Source organism: Somniosus microcephalus, chromosome 21 (genome assembly GCF_052327205.1).
Source record: "Somniosus microcephalus isolate GS21.2 chromosome 21, FLI_Smic_1.0, whole genome shotgun sequence".
Taxonomy (NCBI): domain Eukaryota; kingdom Metazoa; phylum Chordata; class Chondrichthyes; order Squaliformes; family Somniosidae; genus Somniosus; species Somniosus microcephalus.
In genome coordinates this window covers 54,469,998-54,489,704 of record NC_141007.1, presented here as the reverse complement: position 1 = coordinate 54,489,704, position 19,707 = coordinate 54,469,998, and the positions used below count along the sequence as shown (strand labels likewise).

Here is a 19,707-nt window from a genome sequence, read left to right as displayed (position 1 = left end):
TTCTGAATTCTGTATTTGTGCCTTCATTTAAGTCTGGCTTCTGGTGGCTATATTCTAGAACTGCAAGTGCTGCTTGTTTACCGTAAACCTATTATACCAGGAGAGAGTTCTTATTTTTCTTAATTTCCATGTTAAATCCGATTAGAATATTCCACAATTCTCGGCTGAGTGAAACAGCGTGACAGACCAGAATTTCACCTGATCTGGAGTACTTGGCATTGCCCTGAATGCACCATGGAAAAGGAGTTTTAAAACAGTAAATAATGCACTTACTTTGCTTTTTTGCTGTCACATTTCTCTAGTTCACTAAGCTGTCCAAGAGAGGACAGGACAGTGGAAAGATGTTTGCGTTTTCTTGGTCGCCCAGGTCCTCGCCTTGCTGGGCTCCTTGAGTTTTCATCTCTCCTATCAACCGGAATACAAATAAAGCTATCAACTTGTCATCTCCAGATTTTCACCTTATGTTTTCATTGATGTGTCTCCCCATCATCCCCTTTTCCAGGTAATTTACCAACTACCAAGCATCCTCCAACCGGAAGGTGATACTGACTGGGCCGTGACCTTTTCCATCACTGTATACGATGCTACACTGTGATTGACTAGGAAAAGGCATGATTCGGTAAGTTGAGATGAATTATGTCCATTTTTTTTCCACCGTGAGATGGAATACCTCATTATTTTGCTGTGCTTTAGCTAGTTGCCGAGGAGAAAGCTGATGAAATTTTCCCAACTGAAGCAGGCAAGTTAAGAGTGAAAGATAGTCCTGGGACTCAACCATATGACCTCAAGTCCTCAGCCACTTGGGATGCCCGGCATTAGGTACACGTTGATGGACACAAGTATAATATTTTTAACGTGATCCTTTTTCCCCAGACTGCAATTCAAAACTCAAATCCACTCAAGATAATGTTCACACATTTCGAGTGCGTTTTCTGCTTCAAGGGCAATCACTTCATGAAATTTAGTTGGCAGGTGGAGACAAAGCCAGAGACTTTGAAGTCATGCAATGAGCCAGCAATTTTGCGCTAACATTATACCATAACAGATCATATATACTCAAATTACTACAAGGTAAGATGCATCTAATCCTATGAGTATGAAGGTCATTTGCAACTTTAGTATCAAACTCAAGATGCCTATCATGTAATATGAGGAAAAATGTATTTACTGTAATGCCGGTTAATAGAGAGGTAATGAAGTGAAGAAAGGAATACAACCCAGCTGAACCTTATTCTCTGAGAGAACTTGCCAAACAGTTACAACTGCACTGTCTCGGTTCACACGTGAAGAATGGCCATCAGGGAGAGGTATCAGAGGACGACTGGTGCCTATGGAAACGTAGCCCAGCAGGAGTCACTGGCTTTCGGAGAGAAAGGGAGAAAATTGGGAAACAATGCTGAGTGTATATATTGTGATGCACGGGGCATCGCAGTTGTGTGGGACTGGCCAGTGGGTCTTTCCCTGTCCGTCACGGTCATATGTTCGTATGGTGCAAGTGTTTTCCGAAGTTTTCCCCTCCTCTACTGAATGGGTGTGCTGCTCAGTGTCCTCCATGGGCACTGAAAATGTCCGGGTGCCCGACATTTTTTTCTTTGTGAGCTGAAACAGTGAGTGACAGCAGGCTCCGGGCTCAGGCGTCCCAGTTGAGAACCTGATCCTGTTCGCATCTGATGCTCACACGTACAATACTGATCAAAAGTGGGAATCCTTGCTGACTTTCCCCTCCCGAGCTCAGCGACACTGAGACCAATTGCAACAGCCCACTGCCACTTATCTGAGAGCAGCTAATTCAGCTCCGCCTTTGGATCTTCCTGCTCAGAGGAGCTCAGCATCATACACTTACTCCCTGAACTGGTGCTTGCTTAAATGGAAAACTGAAATGTTTCATAAAAATTTGATAAAGTTCCATGTATGACAGCATTCCAATTAAGTACTTTTTTAACTAAGTCGTGTTGTAATATTTTTCATCTGCGGTCTTCGTTTTGTATAAAATGAGCAAGTATTTCTCACATGCAGATATCAGCTCATTTTTGCTTAAACTGCACTGCAGCACGCCCTCTCATCATATTCTTGTCCCTTTATGTGGTTAATTCCCTTTTATGTGAAGAAGAATAAATTGTGGTTGTTGGATCAGAGCCTCAGCCATGTTGCTGTTGTACAGACTGTGCTGCATGGGCAAGCGCACCTGCAATTGGCTAATCGCTGAATGAGGTCATGCAGGAGCCAGTCGCACTGTCTGTTAAAAATGCCCGGAATGAAAAGGGCAACGGAGCTGGGAGCAACAGTGAAGGAAATTGGGGGTTGGGGTGGTGAATGTCAAGCGGAGAAAGATTAAAAAGGTTGAATTAGCTAGGGGGGAAAGTACGCTTTAGCAGAACGAATCTGATCAGAATAGGATCTTATTCTTCAACACTACTGGCAAAACAAAACTGTTGTCAAAACACTCAAAAGTGTAGCCAGAAGTTCCCTGGGAGCAATGTTCTATACTATCTGAACTGTACTTCTGATTCCAGCTACATCACATGTTTGGAAGGGTGATGTGAGAAGGCACCCACTCGTGATCATGTCTCCTTTGAAGTTTTGCCAGTTCTCGCTGTTTTTCCTTGTAGCGACGTTGTAGCTCAGCGAGCCTCATTCTCATCTCCAGCTCCTGTGTGTCCATTCCATCAATTGCCGCCTTCAGAGGACAAACCTTGAACGTAAAGAATCGATATAAAATAATCAACCGTTACTGTGAAAGGGTTACCTTTCCAAATTAAAATCATTTTACGGTCGCTACTGATATGTTATTACTTATATTGACTACATCCTACACTTACTTTTTTTCCCACTGGTGTAAAAATATCTACTTCACACTATGTAGGTGGATGCAAATGTCATAATAATCCACTGACTTTCCTGTTTCTTCATTTTTTAATCCAAATTTAAAAACATCCTGCATGAAAGTCTTTCTTTTCTCACAAAGTTAACATGCAACCGATAAATAAAATACAGTAATAGAGGTCCAGCCTAAATTCTATCTTGTACCCAATTGTTCACCTTGTCCCTGAAGCAAGTCATAGATTGGTACTTCAATAAATTGTCCTATGCATGCTATATAACCCAAATCAGCCAATTTACAATTGTTTTACATGTGTTTCTGGCTCACATTACTGTGATTCGCAGCTGCTTTACGTGCATGCATGGGTGAGAACAGGAATGCCAACTCTTCAGTCCTGGCAAAATCGGGGCTGGCGCGCACTAGCACCATTGGGCACCGCCTTGGTCCACTTTCTGATTTTAGCCTCTTCCATCAATTTGAATGGGCTCTTCGCAAAGAATGTTGTGCAAGTGGTCGGAGGCCCCATTTCCCAATGCACCCAGCACCTGTGTGGGTCTGTGCTGTATGTAGAGCCTTGGAAAATTTAGCCCATTTGATTTGTTGGACTTGATGCCTTCAGTCTAGGCACATGCAGGAAGACTGAGATGGGTGAGATTCCAGAGGCCTACCAGTACTGTGGAACCACACCGAGCAACGAGTTAGTTTCTTCCTTTTGTAGGGGAGGAGAGGGATAGTGTAACCCAATGAAGTCGAGACCTAATAATGTCATGCTTTCTTTTTAATGAAATCCACCAACAAGCTCACCGTTTCCGCCTTTGGACTCCATGAGTACTTCCTCCGTAAATTCAGCACCCGTGGGATTCGAACTATATAGGATCTGCTTGAGCCTGTGTCATTATAGGGGTCACCCATTTCTATGGGTACTGCTTCTACCAGTGAACGGGCAGCCGCAATAGTTGCGAGGCTTTGGAGATCGTGAGTAAGAGCAGCCTCGTCCGCCCCTGTGTACAAGAAACATTTTCATATTTCATTAGCACTGATACATTATCCTGCAGACCATCTTTTGCAATACAACCTCACTGGTGTCCAATTCTAGCTTTAGCTCGCTTCCTCTCGAAACGCCTAAAAAAAGGGCACCAGTCACAGATTTTCTAAGTGCCCACATGTTCACCATCAGTCTTTTTAACGACCTAATTACTAAAAGCAGTTCCTTCGTAATTCCTTTTAACTTATACAACTTGTTCAATCGAGTCATTTCGGGAGTTTATTCTTTACTCCCTGCTATTGATTAGGGAACTGCAGGAAGCTGAATAAATATTCAGAGCAACCGTTTTGGAGAACTACTGGGCAAGAAGATTAAAAGATTCAAAAGCAAATAACGTCTTTTACCTTTGAAAATGGAAGCGACGTTTATGGACGGAAAGACGTACAAACATAATGGCACGCTGCAGTATCAATATTCTACACGGTGATAACTTTCCTGCCAATCTAAAAATCAGGTCACAACACCCTTATTTCTAGCCTACATCACAAACACTGTGCAATCCTTTTCATCTTCAGCATTCTCAGCTAACTTAGTCCTTAGTTCAACCTCACTCTTTCACCTGTTCCAAGTAGTTTGGCCACACTCCACAAGCCTCTGGCAACATGCCAAAACACTAAATATCACCTTTGGCATTTCTCTGCAATACCGTCTGCACCTGTCTTTTTCCAGAAACAGCATTATTATTTGTATTGCATTTTCCCCTTGAAAAGGCAGGACTTGCATTAATATGGTGCCTTTCATGAGCTCAGGACATCCCCCCCCCCTCCCCCCAAAAAAAACCCTGTTGTAAAGTAGGCAAACTCGGCAGCCAATTGGCACACAGCACAGTCCCACAAGCAGCAATGTGATAAATGACCAGATCATTTCTTTTTATTGCTGTTGGTCGAGGGATAACATTTGGTCAGGACTGCAGAACTCCACTGCTCTACCTTGAACCGTGTCCTGGGGTTTTTACATCCACCTGAGGGGGCAGACAGGGCCTCGGTTTAACGTCTCATCCGAAAGACAGCACCTCCAACAGAGCAGCACTGCACTAAAGTGTCAGCCTAGGTGGTGTGCTCAAGTCCCTGGAGTAGCACGATGAACGCACAACCTTCTGACTCAGAACCGAGAGTGCTACCATTGATACTTTTTAGTCCGTAAAACCCTGTTGATGTGACAAACATTCCTCGAGCCAGACCCATAGAGCCAAGAAATGAAAGGACCAGTGTGACATATGGACAAGACCATCAATGTTAGTGCCTGAAATAAAGGAATCTTCAGTATTCATATCAGGCCTGAAGTGTAGGCCCATTCCGTGGCAGGGTCGAGCACTGGCAGAAGGGGCAGGAAATGTAAATGCAACTGCAGGTCTCTCAGATTTGCTGCTGCATATGGGGGGCAATCAGAAGCCAGAAAAGCTCAATTGCGTCACATATCTTGGGGGTGGGGTGGTTTACCCAATAAAAGAGAATATTTTCGTCTGTATCCAGAAACCCCCCTGGCCAGACCACAGCACAATGTTTCACTGGGCATCAGTGAGCAGTCTCCTGGGAAAATGAGACAGGAAGTCGGGAACCCCAGGAATGACATCACCTTTTTCCCCAAAGAAGAAGCACTAATGGATTCAATATGTCAGGAAGCTCTGGAGAAACTCAGGGCGAGCTAAAAGAGGGCAGAGACCTGGTGAAATGGAGATTCGTCGCTTTATCCCCAGAAAAATGGATGCTCCATGGGGTGGGGGGGGGTGGGTGGAGGGGCATAGTCATGAAAATCTAATGTCTACAGTAACCTTTTTGGATAAATATAGAAAAATGATTCCCTACCCAGTTACACCTTCGGATTGAAAAAAAACCCCAAGCTGTCTAGTACAGAACTGTTTTTTCCCTAATGGACTCCATCTTTGCTCAAGACAGACACAGTCCCAAATAATAGTGTAACAGTGTTTGTTTAATATCAAATGGTAGGAAGCACCTGGAGATATATGTAAGGGACACATGTTCATTACAGCTCGTCCACCTGGGAGAGCAGACGGGGCCTCGGTTTAGCGTCTCATCCAAAAGACGGCACCTCTGACAGTGCGGCATTCCCTCAGCGCTGCACTGGAGTGTCAGCCTAGGTTATGTGCTCCAGTCCCTGGAGTGGGACTTGAACCCACAACCTTCTGACTCAGAGGAGAGAGTGCTGCCCACTGAGCCACAGCTGACACATGATACTAGACAGCCAGTGTTAGAAAATGCACAGAACCACAGAAGAATTTTTGATTTGCAGAACTCTCCGAAGAAACTCACAAAGAGGAATCTTAGTCCAGTTTTCTTGTGGAAACTGAAGCTGTCCGCAAAATCAAATTTCAGGGAAGTGCTGGTGTAGATCTTCAAAAGGGTCATAGACTAAAATAAACAAATTATGTCAACTAGTCTTAAACAAGACAACCGGCATGATGTCATAAAACATTGCAACACAATGCTTGTTCTCAGATTCCCTGGACATCTTATAGGAATGACATCACCTTTTTCCCAAAGAAGAAGCACTAATGGATTCAATATGTCCCAAGATACTTCAGGAACAGTCAGTCATTTTGGCCAGAAATGATCAATTGAGCTGATAAAGGTTTTTATTGATTAAAAAAGTAATGAGACTATATGGATTCAATAATTTAATAGCCTGTGTATAAATGTGTGACGCGATTTATATTCTATAACCTGCAAGTGTGAGTAACAGAAAACTCGAGTATGTTTGTCCGGGTGGGGTGTGTGTGTGTATGTGTGTGTCTGTGTATATATATATATATTAATTATATATATTATATATCATAATAATCAATGCTTGTGATGGGCAAATATTATATGATCATGCGTGTGTGTGGCTGGGCACATATTACTTGTGCGTGTTGCTGGGCACATATTACACATGTATGTGTTACTGGGCACATATTACGTGCATGTGTTGCTGGGCACATATTACACGTGTGTTGCTGGGCACATATTACGTGCGTGTGTTGTTGGGCACATATTACACATGTGTGTTGCTGGGCACATATTACATGTGTGTGTTGCTGGGCACATATTACGTGCGTGTATTGCTGGGCACATATTACGTGTGTGTGTTGTTGGGCACATATTACGTGTGTGTGCTGTTGGGCACATATTACACATGTGTGTTGCTGGGCACATATTACGTGCGTGTATTGCTGGGCACATATTACGTGTGTGTGTTGTTGGGCACATATTACGTGTGTGTGCTGTTGGGCACATATTACACATGTGTGTTGCTGGGCACATATTACATGCGTGTATTGCTGGGCACATATTACATGCGTGTATTGCTGGGCACATATTACGTGTGTGTGTTGCTGGGCACATATTACGTGTGTGTGTTGCTGGGCACATATTACGTGTGTGTGTTGCTGGGCACATATTACGTGTGTGTACATATTGTCCCAGATTTTCCTGCAATGATGAGATCGGTGGCGTACACAGTAAATTTCACCATCTAGTGTGCCAATCTCGCTGTTGATAATTTACTCTATATTTTCCTGCATTTCTAATTAGAACATGCCGCAGCGAGCACAGCGACACACCAGAAGCGACGCAGCCCAAAGGCCATTGAATGGCGACCATGTTCACAAGCTGTGGGGGCTGCTTCAGTCACTTTCCAATCAGTTTCCAATGCGATCCTGAAGTAATTAAAGAGGGAGCGACAGCGTAGTGTGAACAATATGCTATAACTGAAAAAACTGCAATAAATAAACTAAACCTTCTAGCGGCTAAAAAATACAACTTTTTACCTGCATTTGTTTGTAATGTACCGGCACAAGACATGACTCCAATAACTGCAAGTGACTAATTAATAGGCTACATGATCTCAATTTTAAATCCCAGTGAATCTGAATGGGCTCTCTTCCTACATGTGTCACAGCCCCTTATTATACTCATTACTGAGCACATCAGCAACCTAAACGCTTGTTGGATAGCACACACTCTTCAGTACAGCAGCTCTAATGTTGTGCCCATTTTGGGAGCATAGGGTTTGCGATGTCTGTCTCTTTCATCAATCCCACTGACCTGACTGTCCCCCACAGAGAGACTCACCTATAGGGTTGAGTGCTTTTTTGAGTGGGGTGGTTGGGGGGGGGGGGGAGGGTTGAACCTCATTTTTAGATGGAAAATCCCAGTCAGTTACATCCAGCTGCATCACCTACCTTTGAAATGAACCTACTGCACATCAATTTCAGGGGAAATAATTGGGGTGGGGGAAGGATGTTATTTTCAGCCACTGACAGACACATGGGGCTGGATTTTCATTGGGCTGTGGAGGCGGGATTGGAGGCGTGTGGGGGGTTAAAATCCCGAAATCGGGGGGGGGGGGGCACGAACCCATCCCGCCCCCAACCCACCTCCATGCCAGTTTCAAAGGAGGCGGGTACCCGACTCGCACTGGGACCCGCCTCCCCGAGGCGGGAAGGGGGTGAGTGCCAATTAACTGCCTGTTAACAGGTAGTTAACAAGCAGTTTTTAGCCTAATCGCTATTTTCATTGGTGAAATGTGGGATTCCCGACGGCTCCAAACCACGCCAAGTTAGCGAGGCGGGCTGTCGGGATGAAGGGCTTGGAGGGGTCGAGATGTCCGGTGTTCAGGTGGGTGATGGGTGCATGAGTGCAGAGGTAAGTGTGTTTGGTCTGTGTAAAGTGTTTAAAGACGTTCTACTAACCTTTACAGCCTTCCTTCCTTCAGGTCTCAGGAGTCCCTCATCTCGCCGGCACAGAAAGCAGAATGGCCACCAGCTATCAATATCTGCAGCCTCTGCTTTCTGTTCCGGTGAGATCTCTAAATCATCCTGAGAGGAAGGAATTAACCTGGAGTGCAGATTGTCAGTGTTTGACAGCTTCAAACAGCTGTGAAACGCTGATATTTCATCTGTCAAAAGGTCTTGACAGATGAAATTTCAATCTGTGATGTCACCTGTTGCTGGGTGGCCCTTAATTGGCCTGCTGAGCCCGCTGGGCGGGCTCAACAAGGTCAATCAAGTCTAAATCGCGTGAGTTGACTAGAACTCAATGGAGGCGGGACTACAACCCGAAAGTTGTAGTCCCGCCTGTGGAGTTCAAAAGTGTTAAATAACCCAGCTGCCTCTTTGTAATTATTTTATTTTGCCCTGTCAGGAGTGTAAGCACAAGGCGCTGTCCTTTCTAGAAGTCTGTATTCCTGACATAGCCTAGTCTATGCCGGTGTTTATGCTCCACACGCGCCTCCTCCCACCCCTCTCCATCTAACCCGAAAGGAAAGAAGTGGAAAATGAGAAAAGGAAACGTTTTCTAATGAACGATGAGACAAGGATTGACGATCCACACTTGTTTCTGTTCTGAGGAGCTGTGGAAACCGGACTCTCGAGCATGTTTACTTTTGTTAAAAAATTATCGGGAAGTAGGTGCAATTAATTTTAGACGGCACTTTACACATTTTACTGTTAAGTGACACAATGTTTGCTAGTTATGATTTACTTCAAGCTGCAGTGTCCCTCTTCCAGTTTCCTGATAATTGTCAATTTTACTGCTGCCAGGTCCCCAGAGCAATTACTTTTCAGTCTAAGTGGCAGCGGCGTGAAAGCTGGCGCTAATCCAGGGAAATGGCGCTCGGCCTTTATTTTAATGGGGAGTGGAGCTATGATAAATAACTCCTCACTGTTTACGCCGAGGGTAATGGAGGAGCAGTCAAAAAGTACCAGGAAAATTTGGCATGGCGTAAGTCACTTATTCCGTAATTTCAAGGGTCTCTCTGTCATAGGCTCGCCATTGGAATGGTGCCAATCCCCAGGAAAATCTTGGCCATTAAATGATATTCAGTGTATGTATACATAACAACAACAACTTGTATTTATATAGTGCCTTTAAGATAGTAAAACGTCCCAAGGCGCTGCACAGGAGTATTTTAAGACAAAAATTTTTGACACCGATCCACATAAGGATAAATTAGGGCAGGTGACCAAAAGCTTGGTCAAAGAGGTAGGTTTTAAGGAGCGTCTTAAAGGAGGAAAGAGAGGTAGAGAGGCAGACAGATTTAGGCAGGGAATTCTAGAGCTTAGGTCCTAGGCAACAGAAGGTACGGCCACCAAAGGCTGAGTGATTATAATCAGGGATCCTCAAGAGGGCAGAATTAGAGGAGCGCAGATATCTCGGGGGGTTGTGGGGCTGAAGGAGATTACAGAGATAGGAAGGGGCGAGGCCATGGGGCGGGACACATATATTATAAGATACTGTGTGTATCATAAGATACATTTGTGTGATTGGGTACACATTGTTTGATAATCTGTGTATATAGACATATTATATGATAGCTTTGGTGATTAATCTGCTGAGTAAGTGTATATGATAATCTATATATAAATGTGCATATAGCTTAGATTTCCATCTATAGCGAGAATCATATCTGGCAGTATAGTTATTGGATTTATTTTTAACACAATTCTGGTTTTATATGATATGTAACAAAACCCATCATTATCAAATTAATGATAAAGAGCTGTCGGACTGCACAACAGTTACAGGAAACTCTTTTTTATCCGGCACCGATGGGACCGGCGTGGTGCCGGTTTATCAAAAAGTCCGGATTACAGAGAGGTATAGTTAAAAGGTACGAGAGCTCCGTACACAGCAACAAATCCAGGCTTCCCTGTTGCTTAGCAACATGTGCAGGAACCCCAGCCACAGACCAAGCGTCCCTGTTGCTTAGCAACATGCGCAGGAACCCCGATTGCACAGCCACAGATCGAGGAACGGCCACTAATATGAAGTAAAACTTACCTGAACCTACTCCTGAATTTTGCCGGTTAACCGAGATTTCTGTTTATTTAGGAGCCGGTAAATCGAGAGTTTCCTGTATGTTGTTAAATATACCAGACAGACAAATTTGAAAATGTTATGTTGCAAATATCTGTTGTTTGGAGAGTACTGGTATCAGAATTTCCAAAAGTTTCCAAAAACTTTTTAAAAAATTAACAAATCAAGACAAATGGCTGCTGAAGAGATTAATTTCAGTCTCAGCCCGTCCTGCTGTTGCACAATCCAACAGCAACGTTGACATCAAATAGCCCTGAAAACTAGATTTACAGTTTTTCCTTCTTGCTCCTTTGTATACAATGCACCATTCCTTGGCTAAGTGAGTGGGTTTGAGCGAGCTTTTACTCACTGGTTTCTAAGAGTTATGTGATATTGGTCTTGGGTGACTTTCCCTGTTGGCAAAGATGCAGGTGGTCTCCACTTGGAGCATCAAGTAATGGCCTTGACAGAATTGGGGACTTGCTTTATAAGGAACAATGGGTATAGCTTTATGTTCTACCACTCCATGGCACCACGTTAATCCCCGATGACCAGCCTGTTTAATATTGTGGCCTGGATTTCTGGGCACTGGCGGCAACTGAAAAAACAACTGTTGCATGTTTGAGGTTTCAGGAACAGTCTGTCAAGACAAATCACATTGATGGTTTGTGCACTCAGCATTCTGCCCATCTGCAGCCAGAGGAGGTTTGCAATGCCACTTGTAGAATCCGATTGATGTCAGCAATACTATGGTCTCCCAAGGAACCCCTGAAAAGCACCTCCTGAAGGTCAGCCTTGGCTCAGTGGTAGCACTGCTGCCTCTGAATCAGAAGGTTGCATGTTCAAGTATGTCCTAAGACTTAAGCACATCATTTAAGCTGACACTAGTGCAATACTGAGGGGGTGCTGCTTTCAGATCAGATGAGATGTTAAAACCAAACCCCGCCTGCCCTCTCAGATGGATGTAAAATATCCCCTGGACATTATTTGAAGCAGAACAAGGGAGGTGTCCTGGCCAACATTTACCTCTTAAACAACAGCATTAAAACAGATTATTTGGTCATTTATCGCATTGCTGTTTGTGGGACTTGCCGTGTGCAAAATGTTTCCCTACATTACAACAGTGACTATACTGCAAAACTTCGTCAATGGCTGGGAAGCACTTTGGGAAATACAGAGGTCATGAAAGGTGCTAGCACACCTCATTTACATTGAAATATTGCCACCAATGACAGCCCTGACTTCCGTTACAATTAACAGAAGGGTGGAGGGGGGAGGGGTTAGGGACCGTATATAGCAATATTCTAAACCTCCTAAAATGCATCAAACCTAAAGGTGACATTTACATAGCACAAGCTTATAGGTAACCTGCAAGGCTTGTTTTAAATTGCTTTTCACCAATAGGTTCCCATAGCTAATGAACAAGAATGCGGGCCTTCGGCAGCCTTTAGCAGATTAACACATCTCCTGGCAATCGACTATATTTAAATAAAAGAGAGGTAGTTTTAACAAAAAGTAAAACTCTGACAACAAAAGGCAGCCTCAATTTTTTTCCACTTTCTAATAGGATTTCAATCATGAAGATAGATTTGTGCAACCAGAGAAAGTTAATTGACCACATTAAACGTACAAGACTGATAAACGCCTATCTGGGAGGGGGAAGTTTCCAAAGTTCAAAACATACCACACTCTACTCTCAATCACTTCTTTTGACAAAACGCTGTCCAGCTCCCCGTTGGATCAGGCTACATTTATTTAACCTTCACTAGCCAGTCACCACTCATTCTGTAAAGTAGTTAAATCTAAACAATCTGCTCGCCTCTTCTTTTCTCAGCTTCACATCTTTCCAAACGAGGCTTTTATTTCTTGTTTTTGCTCGTAAAGTGGTGATTTCATGGGAAAGTCACTCCCTGTGTGAGACTGCCACACGAAAGCTGCAGGAAGTGATCAGAGAGGGCTTCTGCCATGCTGATGTGGGCAGGAGGAAGTGTTTGATTGTGCTGGGCCAACATCACAGCCGTTTGCCATTGTTTCCTCTCTGTGTTTTGAGACCAGAGTGAAATGCAGGCCTTTGGGGAGATTTGTTTTACAAGACGAATTCTTTATCTTTTTGCAACACAAAGAGAGAGGGGCTTCAGGCGCTGAGGATTTTTTTTGGCAACAGTTTGAAGGTTTTGATATTCAGGAAATAAGTCATTGTTGCATTGTGCCTGTGTTTGTTCTATAAATACCAAAAAAGAAAAGATACACCAATTTAATCCCTTGCACCACATCCTTTTGTGAACTGTGCTGCAATAAAAAATGATTTTTTTTTAAATGGTCTCTTTTTATATGAATATATTCCCAAATTCCTCAGCTACAAAGTAGCTTCATTTTAAATGGATTATATTGTTCCAGTTAAAATATATCTAGCATTTTAGTATTATTGGTGAATAGTAATGACCAAATTGTTTTGAACAAGGATGAGGGAAACAATCAATTGTAGTAAAAAGCTTAGGTAGGTACTAAAACTAGCCATGCACTCCATGTACTAGTTTAAAACCAGGGCATGCTTTTTAAATGGGTCTGGCAAGCAAAAGCATCTCATTATGAAATAGCTTTTATTCAGCAAACACTTCAGAATATGGTGAATGAACTGATATGATCTCAAAGTCCTCATCCTCGTTTACAAATTCCCCTCAAAAGCCCTTGCCCCCACCCTGTCTCTGAAACCTCCCACTGGCCTACATCCCAGCTTGCAACCTTCTCGCCGCTGAATCTGGACAATTGTCCCTTCCCTTTGTTGGCACGGCCTTCAGTTTGGGTTTGCACTTTGGGCTTCTCTTCCTGCCTTATTACATCTTTCCCCACTTTCAAAAACGTCCTGAAAATTTACAATTTCAACCCTCTCCTTAAACTCTTCTTTTAACTCTTGGTCCATTTTTCCCACCCCTCTTTGGGAAGCTCCATGGGAGTGTTGATAACATTAGAGGAGCTACGGAAGTGCAAGTTGTTGCTATTTGGCGATGTTGCTCTTACACACATGTTCCAACTCAAGAAGTGCTTTTCAACTTCTATGCATTCATTTTTATAAAAGAACTTGCATTTAGATAGGGCCTATCACGACCCAAATTGCTTTACAGCCAATTAAGCATTTTTGAAGTGTAGTAACGTAGCAAATGCGGCAGCCAATGTGTGCACAATGAGGTTCCACAAATATCAATGTAATAAATGACCATAGCATCTGTTGGCTGAGGAATAAATGTTGGGCAGGACATCAGGGGAACTCTCTTGCTCATCTTTGAGTAGTACCATGGGATCTTTTACGTTCACCCGAGAGGGCAGACAGGGCTTTGGTTTAGCGTCTCACCTGTAAGATGGCACCTCAGACAGTGCAGCACTCCCTCTGTACTGCACTGAAGTGCCAGCCTAGATTATGTGCTCAAGTTTCCGGAATCGGGCTTGAGCCTATGACCTTCTGGCTCAGAGACGAGCGTGATACCACTGAACCAAGGCTGACACCTGACAGCTTTGTTATTGAGTAATAGCCCAATCAGTTTAAAGTATCATCACAAATCTCACCTTTAGCTGAAATAGAATTTTCAGTTAGAATCTGCATTGTATTGTAATAACCAGAACTTCCAACAACATAATACACAGTAAACCCCAATATTTCACTAATTAGTTCATGCTGTCCCATAACTTATCAGTTAAGTGCACCCTTGCACTTTCGATTATATGATGCAAATAGAATATCATTGTTAGTGTCAAACCGGATGGGCAAAATCTCTGAATTTCAGAAATTTGGCATTCCTGCCATTAGGAATTCATGACAATTTAAGATAATATGTTTTGTCCTTTTCTCATCAAATGTTCTCCTTTTCCCTCCTCGAAGGTGTTGACTACTTGGTGGCGTAGAGTCCCATAGACACTGAGTGCCATCTGGGAGCTCATCCAAGTGTCCGTTATTTATGCGTGAGTCATGATAGCGAGTGTTGACAGGCTATTCAACATTATAGCCAAGCACAATTCTGACCTCACGCACACACTTCCAACACGAGTCACTGAATAGTAAGTATCAGCAGGAACTGTGGCTGACATTTCCCTTTTTTTTTTAATTTTAGGCATGTTGAGGCCAATGGTAGTGCCCCTAACACCACCTTGGCTTAGACCATCGAACACCAGGGATCAATCCTGGAATCTCTGAAAAGCTTTTTGGGTGAGACATTAAAGCGAGGCACTGTCTGCATGTTCAGGTGGATGTAAAAGATTCCCGACAAACAGTTTCCTGGACAATATTCACCCCTTAACCATCATCACCCAAAATAGACTATCTGTTCATTCAACCTTGCTGTGTGTCAGTGACTGCACTTCAAAACTAATTCATTGGTTGTAATCTGTTTTGGGATGTCTTGAGGACCTGATCTGGTGCTATATCAACAATGTTCTGCATAGCCCAGCTACTCACTGGATAAGCTTCCTGAACAATTAGATCAATTTTTATTTTGGAATTCCATTTAAAATCTGGATATTCATAAATCATAATCTTTTGCCATCACCCAAGTTCTTCCATTTAAATAACTCTTTTGGGGTGCGATTGGATTTTCCAACCATAGAAACAATCAAAGTAAAAGATTAAATACAGTTTGGAAGAAACTAAAAATGACTATTTGAAAAGCCATTATGCAGACGGTGATATCGAAACAGAGTAGAGATGTGCAAGTTAAAGCAATTACCTTGACAGGTGCCATCACAGTTTTGTCGCTGCTGTTCGAGTTCAGCCAGTTCACTCAGCAGAGCTATTCCATGCATCCCTGAGCAGGGGTAAAAGGTCGAGGTTGTAGGGTGTGAAGGTGGTTTGGGGGCGCTGGGAACCTCGGGCTCTAAAACAAGGAGCTCTCCCATGCTGAGACCAGCTGCCACCAGGGCATTCATCCCTGCCATGCAGTCCAACCGCCACTTGAACACTTCATCCCTCTCTGAGGCATCATGGCTAATTTCTGAATCCTCATCTTGATTCACTTGTTTGACTTCCTCAACAATATTGCATTCCTGGTTTAAGTCAGTCGCAGCTATCGAACCCAAGTGATCAGAGTTCCTAACGTCCAATGCTTCATTGGTTAAAGTTGTGGACTCACTGGTTGTGTGAGGTGACTCTGTCACTGAAATTTCTTGTCCTCCTTCTTCTCCTGCAAGTCCTCCATCAGTGACAATTCCCTGAGAAGCAATCAAATGCCTTGAGCATTCCATGTTTTCTTTCATAGATGACTCAAGTTGCTCCACAGTTGCATTCTCTGCTGGCAATGCATTTACTGTCTCCTTTTCTTCTGTGGTGCAGAGAACCTTGTGTGTATTTTGCTCTACAACATCCAGGTCGTTCGTTGCGATCTGTTTGTCGGTGGGGTTTGCCTCCTCCACCATGTTTGACCGAGTATCACAGTGAATTTTCGCACCAGGCGTAAAGGTTCTGGACTGCTCTGGTTCAGCCGCTGTGGTGACGGGTTGCATAGTTTCAGGGTCTGCGGGATCAGCAGAGTGCACAAGTGGAGTAGGGGAACTGTAGCCCATGGTGACGGCTGTGTAGGTGTAGCCAGGTGGAAGATCTGGAACAGAGAGTGAGAAGGAACATGTTTTATCCAACACAACTATCACTAACCCCCATAGTTCACCAGAATTTGAGAATATTCAACGTGGCTTTACTAGCAGAGATAATTTTCTAAAGAGCTAGACTTCCTTTCTAACACCATGGGGCCAATTCCATTTAAATTGCTCAGGTCTTTCTGGTATCGAACTCTACATGGCGGTTTTTTAGGTGCATGATCCTGTTCTACAAAACAGCAAGTGTGACTTGTAGGGCCTATAGCTCAATGCAGTTGCTGTGTTAAGTCCATTTTAATTTATTCTTCTTTCCACTCTGATAAACTGAACATGCTTGAGTGCATGAATCATCACTTACAGTGACTGTAATCATAACGCCATGGTGCTCACACTCCAGCAACGGTTGAAACCGCAACAGAAAATCTTTTATGGTCCGGGGTTCTTGTGTTCACAAGCTGCTGCAAAAATGTGAGAATTTTTTTTAACTGATCAAAAAACATCCTGCTGTGGAAACAGGAGCAAGAGGTTGGGCTGCACTTGAAAACTTTGGGCAAGGTTATCAATTTGTTTGGAAGGGTGAAGGGGTTAAGCCTTGCCGCTGCAAAGCCCTGCACCCTGAACTGATGATCTCCCTGACGTCCGACTGTACAGCTGAGCTCAAGCAACAAAACAAATGTTATTACTCTGTCTTCCCCATGAACTCTGAAGGTGCCCCTGACTTTATCCCGGTTGGCAGCATCCTGACTACCTTGTCACCAACTGAGTGTAATTAATGGTATCCATCCGCCTCTTTGACACAACCACCAGATGAATATGTAGCCTTCCACCAAAGTGCGTCCTTCCCAAGGACTGCTGAGGGGTAAAATGGTTTCTATCTCCCAGGCCACTCAGGATTTTTCCTCCTTTTCTCTCCAACATAAAACAAAAGAATTTCAGCAGCTGCATATCATCTAACCTTGAAAATTAGAAGGAAATATATTGGATTTTAGTGTCTTGTGTGTTTGTTAGACATAATAGCTGGCATTAGGGTGCCTGTAAGGCACTTTCAGCTGATTTTTATTTGACAAGTTGTAAGATTTAAGCATCATATAAAGTACTTTGAGATTAAATAAAAGAACAAGGGATGCCTATAAAGTCTTTCCCTTTTAAGATTATTTCTCATTTCTTTCCTCCCGCCAAGTCGGACAATTTGAGTCATGGACTTTTCCACACTCATGGGGTTGAGTACGTTGTTGTCACAGAGTGCTTCATCTAATCATCCAGGTAAAAACTGTCAGATCTCAAGTGCCGAAACCGGGTGAGTTTAACACCCTGTTCGGAGTGGGCAAACTGTGTTTTGTTTACCGGATCGTCTACTCAATGGCTAGTAGTGACTTAAAACTGTCTGTTTATCAATATTCTCCTGGTAGTGTCCACAAAATGCAAATGTATAAATGCCCAGCGAATAGACTCTACTTGTTGATAGAATATCCCAATCAGCAGTAACGTTGGACCATTGCTTTTTCTGTACTTTCCCCAAGGTTTTATGGTTTGCATTAGTTTCTGCCAATTATTGCCAGAACGCACAACTAGGGTGTTGCCGCTGATAAAAAGGAGACAGTCCGAGCTGGATAAACTGCAAGAGGCACACAGTCTGTATTCATTTGCCATTGATTTATTGATCAATCTTTATAACAGTCTCTCAATAGTCTTCTTCCAGCCATTGGTAGTTCTACTGCCGGAAAGGAGAAAATAGAGTGGAGCATTTGTTGGATCACAGATTCATAAACCTTTACACCAGCCGTTCTCTTTCATTCTAGGAAATATCAAGAAATCTATCTTTTTTATAGTATGTACTAACCCACTGGTCATTAGGCCACTGCTCCACTGAAATATCTGCATTATAGGTGATGCTGTCAGATTTTGAAGTACCAGGCCTCTCAATAACTGGAGCCTTTCAAAGCTGTGCAAGACATTCGTACTTTATTTGTGCTGTTGATATAATTATGTTCGTACCTGGCTCAAAGGATTCTGGATAATGTTGAGGTGGCTGTCCTTCTACTCTCTTTTCAGCTGTTTGATTTCCTGTGGAATTCTGGGAAGAAGGAGGGCTGACTGCTGAGGACTGTGGGACAATGGCAGGACCAGAAGGAGGACAAGAAGGTAAAGGACATAAAGCAGTGGGTTGGGGGGTGGGGCACCCTGACTTGGGTCTTAGAGAAGGAGAATGGTGGCATGGTGAGAGTTTGGCAGAACACATGCCAGATGGCAGTGTGACAGGTGAAGAAAGACTCTTGGGAGAGTTTAAGGCAACTGTTTTGTGTGATCTCCTATTCCTCTCTAGAGTATGTTCCTCTGCTTCTATCCGACGCTCCTCTGCTTTGCGATGATCCTGAGGAAGAGAGAGAATTCAGGTTGTCAACTGAGATTGTTAATGTCAAAGAGTCAAGCGTGTTTCCTTCCCTTTTCCTACAAGTATGTTTGAGCACATCAAATCTAAACATTAGACTACATGGGAAGAGGAGTAGGCCAGTCAACAGCCTCGAGCCTGTTCCACCATTCAATTAGGTCATGGCTGATCTGTATTTTAACCCCATCTAGCCATCTTGCTTCCGTAGCCCTCAATAACCTTGCCTAACAAAAATAGGTTAACTCTTAAACTGGTAACAGAGAGACAGCTATCCAACTCAAATAGAGCTATACTTTATCAATGAAACGTGCATTTATGATTTAAGTTTACAAGCTCCAAAGGGGACTCTCACCTCCAATTTGATAGTGTCTTCTCAAAACTTCCTCTCGTACTCTGGAACTCCCAGGGCACCACTCAATTACTGTAGTTTGGTAGCATGGGAGGGAGCGGAGAGAAGACAGACACTATCAAATCAGAGGTACGAACCTCTGGCTGAGATGAGAGCCATGTTACCAATCATTACTTTCCACTTCCGGTAAAATATCCTGGGACTCTTTTGGGGTCATCAGAATATTTATTCAGGATAAATTTGCGGCTACAAAAGGAGGGTCGCTCCTCATGAGGGAACCAGTCCAGCGGCGTGTGGGGTGCGGTGAAAAATGCGGGGATCCAGGGAATGGAGGGCAAAATAGAAATTGTCAAAAAGAGAAGAAAACTAGCCAAACAAAATTCATTCAGTGCATTCTTTCCTCACCACTAGTTGTGAGTGCCGTTGGAGTTCAAGTGCTTGTGCCCGTTGCTGTTGCTGCTGCTGATGCTGCTGCTGTAGCATATAGAGTTCCTGCTGCCGAAGAAGCTGGGAGCGAGGATACACTGAAAGCTGGCCAGGATGCTGCATGTGTGATGTGGGCGCTCGTGCTGGGTAAATAGGTGGCCAGAGAGAATGTGCGGGATCCATCACTTCAGCTGGAAGACCCCAGAAAAGAAGGAATTACATTTAGATAATATCAAGGCGGTATCTTCCACATTCAAAGGCACCCTGTTGTTCCGACATATTACAGCATTCGTTTTGAGATCGTTT

General features: G+C 43.5%; 1 protein-coding gene across 1 annotated transcript in view; it reads right to left on the bottom strand.

Moving 5' to 3' along the window:
* Nucleotides 1–19,707, bottom strand: part of bahcc1b (BAH domain and coiled-coil containing 1b) — a 236,035-nt gene that overhangs the window by 83,712 nt on the left and 132,616 nt on the right. Inside the window, exons 9-14 of the mRNA XM_085963645.1 lie at nucleotides 19,381–19,592; nucleotides 18,233–18,608; nucleotides 15,376–16,242; nucleotides 3,626–3,822; nucleotides 2,556–2,692; nucleotides 274–405 (exon numbers count right to left, since the gene is read on the bottom strand). Coding sequence (XP_085819771.1) covers nucleotides 274–405; nucleotides 2,556–2,692; nucleotides 3,626–3,822; nucleotides 15,376–16,242; nucleotides 18,233–18,608; nucleotides 19,381–19,592 — 1,921 coding nt within the window. The remainder of the gene's footprint in view (nucleotides 1–273; nucleotides 406–2,555; nucleotides 2,693–3,625; nucleotides 3,823–15,375; nucleotides 16,243–18,232; nucleotides 18,609–19,380; nucleotides 19,593–19,707) is intronic.